This window comes from Nilaparvata lugens, chromosome 2, assembly GCF_014356525.2.
Source record: "Nilaparvata lugens isolate BPH chromosome 2, ASM1435652v1, whole genome shotgun sequence".
Lineage (NCBI taxonomy): Eukaryota > Metazoa > Arthropoda > Insecta > Hemiptera > Delphacidae > Nilaparvata > Nilaparvata lugens.
The window spans coordinates 92668400-92674899 of NC_052505.1; the positions used below are offsets into that span (position 1 = coordinate 92668400).

The 6500-nt window shown below is 33.6% G+C and overlaps 1 protein-coding gene across 2 annotated transcripts in view; it reads left to right on the plus strand.

Annotated features, from left to right (window-relative positions):
- The window catches only part of LOC111048329 (phosphorylated adapter RNA export protein), a 32527-nt gene extending 27496 nt beyond the window's left edge, over positions 1–5031 (plus strand). Inside the window, exon 6 of one of the 2 annotated variants that reach the window (XM_022334204.2) lies at positions 1882–5031. In XM_022334204.2, the coding sequence (XP_022189896.2) occupies positions 1882–2126 (245 nt within the window). In that variant the 3' untranslated portion in view covers positions 2127–5031. The remainder of the gene's footprint in view (positions 1–1881) is intronic. The other variant, XM_022334205.2, reaches the window with a different exon arrangement.
- Positions 5032–6500: the final 1469 nt, after the last annotated feature.

Here is a 6500-nt window from a genome sequence, read left to right on the forward strand (position 1 = left end):
GGTCAGCCGGCTATGATGACATACCAATAAAAATAATCAAGGATGCTAAGTCATCACTCATCAAACCTCTTTTGCACGTAATCAATGCCTCAATTATAACTGGAGTGTACCCAAACGAATTAAAAATATCAAAAGTAATTCCAGCATATAAGAAAGGAGATCCATCTGATCCTCTCAACTACAGACCTTTGGCCATCCAACCTGCCCTATCTAAAATATTTGAAAAGTGTGTACTAGTTCAGTTAATTGATTATTTTGAAACTAATGGTATACTTGACAAAGAACAACATGGCTATAGAAAAAACAGGTCAACCATTACTGCTTTGATAGAGTTCATAGAAAACATTTTAGAAAACTTAGATGAGGGATTAAATACTGTAGGAGCATTCCTAGATTTAACCAAAGCATTTGACAGTGTGAATCATAAATTATTATTAAATAAACTTCAAAATTACGGAATTAGAGGTAAAGAGCTTAGCTGGATCAAGTCATATCTAGAAGGACGGCAACAGTATGTAAATATAAAGTATACAAGCAATGAAAATCAGTACAATATTGGATCAAACTTAAAATGTAATAACTATTCTGTACCACAAGGATCGGTGTTAGGTCCATTTTTGTTTCTGTGCTACTTAGGGGGGTTGCCTAAATATATGTGCGATTTAGTTGAAAATAGTAAATTATGCTTATACGCTGACGATATAAGTCTGTGCATTGCTGATAAGGACTGGAACACAACAGAAATTAAATGTAACAATTCTATATCATTAACTAAAAAGTACCTAAATCATAGACATCTGCTACTTAATGATAACAAAACAAAGTTCCTCCATTTTACTTGTAGAAATTCAGAGGTAAAACAACTTAATTTCGTAAATAATACGGAAGAAATAAAATTTTTAGGTCTATATCTTGAAAACACACTTAGTTGGTCCGTTCACATTCAAAAAATATGTAAAAAATTAAGCTCAGGAATTTTCGCGCTGAGACGACTAGCAAAAATTTCCAACTTAGAAACGTTAAAAGCAGTGTACTTTGCAATGATCCACTCCCACATTTCATATGGAATTGAAATATATGGAGGAACAAGCATCTCAAACTTAAATAAAATACTCCTATTACAAAAAGAAGCAATAAGAATAATTCTAAATCTTGATAGAGAGCAATCATGCAAGCCATTCTTCAGTAAGTTAAAGTTTATGACGGTGTACAGCCTGTACATTTATAGGACAATATTATATATAAAAACCAACGAATCTAGATTCCCACGGCAAGTAGATATACATAATTACAACACAAGAAATAAAAATAATTTTACAATAAAGAAACACAATAAGGAAAAATATAAACAAAGTCCAACGTACATGGGAATAAAATTTATTGGTTGTCTCCCAGGTTGCATAAGACATGAACCTGATAGATCAAAATTTAAGAAATTGCTGAGAGCATATTTGATGGATTTAGCATGCTACAGTATAAACGAGTTTACTGTAAAAAAATGAATTTTATACACTCACTAATTTCTCTTTAGCTTTAAGTTAGTTTTTAGTTTTTGACTTTTTCATGTACATTTTCATGTATGTTCTGGAAAGAAATAAATGATTGATTGATTGATTGATTGATTGACATAGAGTAATACAGTAGTCGTGGAAGAAAAAAACAGGTTATTGCCGAAAACTTCTTCAATTTCCTAATTTTGTCTTAAATTGTCCAAATATTATGTATGTTATGTCTATTTCAATTTATACACTAAAATTATGCAATTATTTATACACTAAATGGTTAGTGTAAGAGAGGACCGGCTGCGCTCTATCTTCACCCTCCTAGGGTTCAAATAAAGGCAGCTATTCAATTCAATTCAATGTTGTTTTTGTGTTGAAGATGGTCTCCTGCCACCATCTCTGCTGACAAGGGCAGAACTAGAGCTGCGCAACGGAGAGAGCTCGACGGAGAGAGGGGATGGAGTCGAAGGAGAGGGGGAGAACGCTGTCACCAACCCCCCTCCCTCCCCGGCCACCGACTGCGACCAGACCGAGGCCCAAGTCACCACCACTGTCAACTCTCTGGTCACCTATGACGACGATTTTCTTGAACTGAATGCCGACGACGATATGGAAGTGTTCTAGTCGCAAAGCCTACTTTTATTTTCTATAAAAGTACCGTATTTTCCTACAGACTATGTTGACAGAATATTTATATTATCACGTACCAAAGGTGCAATTCCTTAGGCCGGTTACAGAGCTCGACCGACCGTCAGTGCGTACGTCAGTCGCGCTTGTCTTTTTCCGTACAGAGCAGGACTGACGGCACGCATGCGCACGGTCAGGACCATGCGTTCTACACTGCGTACGAAGACCATCGGTCGAGCTCGTGCGCATCCGTTCCATCGGTCGACTGATGCGCTATTGAAGCAAATAGAAGCTTTCAGAGCTGTACTGATCAGTAGCCCGATCGCAATGTGCTGACACCTCTACCCTACAATCAGCTGATATTGAATTGAATAGCATAATGAATGAATTCAATTAATAGTGTCATATTTGAATTCAGAGTTTTTCTATTCATTTCTTCAATCAGTTCTAAATTTTTTATTGGAAAATCATATATTATTATTATCTACATTTATTTGATCCGTAGCTCAATGGTGATACAAGCTCGAAATAACTCATCAAAATTTCTGATGGACATTCTGAGGTAATTAAAAAATGTATCTTCATCCCCAAACAATGATGTATATAATGGTAATAAATTCCCTTTGAAATGCTCTTCATCATCAAGTTCGCCATCGGGTGAACTTGATATCTACTTCTTTTGCTCCTCCGTTCAAGTTACTAGGATAATAAGCTGCAATTAAACAATTTGTAAACGCGTTCATTTTGTGAGTCAGATCAGTTTGTTCGTCAGGAGAGCTCTGAATGTGTAAAACTGATGTATGAATGCGTATGGTCAGGATGGTACATACGCACTGACAGTCGGTTGAGCTCTGTAACCGGCCTTAAGGGTCGTTTACATTAGTCAAGTTTACTTGAATTCAAGTTTTGTTTAAAATGAATGTATTTTGCAAGAACGGAATTTTGAATCACTATACCAATGTTGACCCTTCTTCAAGTGTTGTAACACAAAATATTTAACACCTTAAAACAATGTTAATATTATCATTTACGTAAAGGTGCTATTCCTTAGCGCCGACACTATGATTCTAGCCGTTCAACGACTACAGTATATTACTGTATAATCTATTATGTATATCGATATTGACAATATCGTAATCTATAGTAAATAATAGCAGCCGCGGGGCGTTTACATTAGTCAAGTTTACTTGAAAGTTTTGTATAAAATGAATGTACTCTGTCAACTTGAATCCACTTTACCAATAAGTTTTGTAGATGATGAACTTGTTTGACGTTTGGATTCAACTTGACTCTTGAAGGTACAGTCACCTACAAATGGGGAAATGAGTTAGAAACAATTGTCAGTCAATGTAGAATGTATGAAAACAACCAAAAAGAAACGTATATGCAAGAAAAGTATGAAAATTGAGAAGAAAACTTAGAGATTGATTCGATTTTTATTTGATAGTTATAGACTTTTTAGGTTATGAAAATTTAACATGACTGAATGTCCCTTATGGAATTGCATCTTTTCGTTTCATTTGAATCATTTATTTTCAAAGCATCTTTTGTCATGAGTGGTACCGTATTGTACGGTAAGGATTTGCTATCCTGAATATTGTTTCACTTGAAATATTTTCATACTGACTATAATAACTGAATACATTATGGTATTCATTACGTATGTATCAGTTTTTCATTTGAAACTATTTTCAAAGCTTTTCATGCAATATGAGATATATACCAAACTGTCCATCTTGAATTTTGCTCAGTTGAAGGACTAGAATATATATTTCGATAAATTATAGTATCTATCAAGAATGTATCAGTTTTAATTTTTTGAAATCATTTTCAAACCGGTGATAGCGGAAGATCTTACATTTTTCTCTAAATTTTCTATTTAATAATATTGTGGCGGCCTTATGAGGGGATTGAACAATTCATGTAAAATTGATTGTGGAATTCAGTGGAGAAGTTTGTAAATTTAATGGATATTGAGATAATGGGCAAATATGCTGAAAAACTCAATTTCTCAACTTTGAATAGAATTTAAATCTGGAGAAAAAGTGTTAATTTTTCGTCAAAAACGCACCCAAACTTCACAAATTAGGATTCAAAAGAGACAAAACAGCAAACCTGATTAGTGAGGATCTTGTGCGTTTTAGATGAAAAAGTTGAAAACACTTCCCTCCTAATTTTAATTTTCTACAATATTTCATAATTCGAAATACCATTCTAACAATAAGGTATCCTAATTATATCACTTAGGAGTTGGAAAAGTGAGTTTTTAAGCTTATTTAGTCCAGTATCACAAAAATCATCAAAGTTAAAAACTTCTAGCTAGATTGATTGAATTTCTCAGCTAATTTTACATAAGTATTGATCACTCAAGTCCCCGCATAAAATAAAAAATTGCGAAATTCTCCGTCATCATTATCTCGGTAACAAAGCATTTCAGGACCCAAAGAAATTTTTTCGTTATTTTAATGTCAGGGAACACCTCACAAAGTTTGTCGGTCTATTTCAGAAACACTCTGTATAAAGTACGTCTCAAATATTGTTCTATTTTTCAATTTTTGTATGGACCTTATGTGAATGTTTTTGTGAAATACAGTGACCGAATTCATGGAAAACGCCGATTCTATTCCGCCTATTATGAGTATTGATGTAATAGAAATATCCTCGTATGGTAGTAGTATCATTATACTTTTTATTATCAGTTTCTTTTGCAAAGTATTAGGAAATATGTGCGATTTCGTATTGGCTACCTTAATTGTAATATTTTCTTCATAAAGTGTACAGTATTGATGTAACCATATTTTCATCATGATTTTGTGATTTTTTTGAGCAGAAAAGAATTGATAAAAGTGTATTATTATTTGACAAATATACAAATAATGTAAATAAATAACAATTGTATTTACCTCCACTGTTTTGATTTTATCTGATGTTCTACTAATCAATTAATACTCATCTAATTCACTATCCATGACGAACTGCAAGTTCAAACCGAATAATCAATTAACTTGATGAACAAAAACTATACCGTAATAGAAAAAATTGTTGAACTTTATATGGTAGATGCTTATTGCGTGAGTTCTCAAGTCGACGCTTGTCCAACAGGTCAAGTCTAGTTTTGGTAACAAAAGTGATGAAAAATGCTATTTCAACTTGTAAACCAGCGTTTTTGGATTTGGAGGCAAGAAGTGAACTGTTCCTCACGCCCACCACAAAAGCGATCGTGATCGGTTGCTAGTAGAGGTGTAAGGGGCAGAAGTATTCTCAAAGCCTGTACATTGGTGTCTCAAGATGTGCGTTTTATTTATTTATTTATTACATTTCCAACGGTATACACCAATTTAAAAATAATACAATAGTAACAAGATAAACAAAAATAACAAGACAAATATAAATATGAGATACATAACATAAAGTCAAATAAGTAACTTAGCAATCATTCAGAAGTATAACAACTAATAACACTAATATGAATGGAATATGCATTAGAAACTATCAGTGCAAATTCAACAACTTGAAGCAATTGCAAACAAAATATTTTTAGCAATAGCAAAAGGAAACACAGTAATTCAATAGCAGCAAGCACAACAATAGAATAATAACTATAGCAATAAGACAATAACACTATAACCAAACACAGCCAACTAATACAAATGATAACAAAATAAGAAAAAAATACCAAAAAATCTGGTGTGGTGCACTCACACAATTTTCCTTGCCGTTATGAAAATTGATCAACTGACGCTAGTGCTCCCGCGCATATCAAATCTACTTTTCTAAGATCTGAGACAGCTGGTGACAGGACAATAGCGCTGCAGACACACGAAGTCTGCTATCTCTTCATAGTGAATGATTCAATAGAATCAACAGTTTGCAATTGAATAATCTCATTTTCTCGAATTTAAAGCTTATTTTCAATTTTAGGTGAAAATTATAGGTACTAAACATTAATTGTAGAGATTTTCATGCTGAATCTTTTCCACTTGATTTTTTTTTGTTTATATTGTATCTGAAGCCTGATAATTGGGAATCTAAAATCAAACTTAGCATAGCTGGGGCGGAGCTCCTGAAATTTTTACAGATATGAGACTTGTGGCAGTTGATATAGCTTATCAATGACTATTTTAGGTATAAATTTGATCAAAATCGTTGGAGCTGTTTTCGAGAAAATTGCGAAAAACCCTGTTTTTGACATTTTAGCCGCCATCTTGAACTGCATTTGATCGAAATTGTTCGTGTCGGATCCTTATAGTGTGAGGACCTTAAGTTCCAAATTTCAAGTCATTCCGTTGATTGGGAGATGAGATATCGTGTACACAGACACACATACACTCATACACACACACACACACACACACACACACACATACAGAC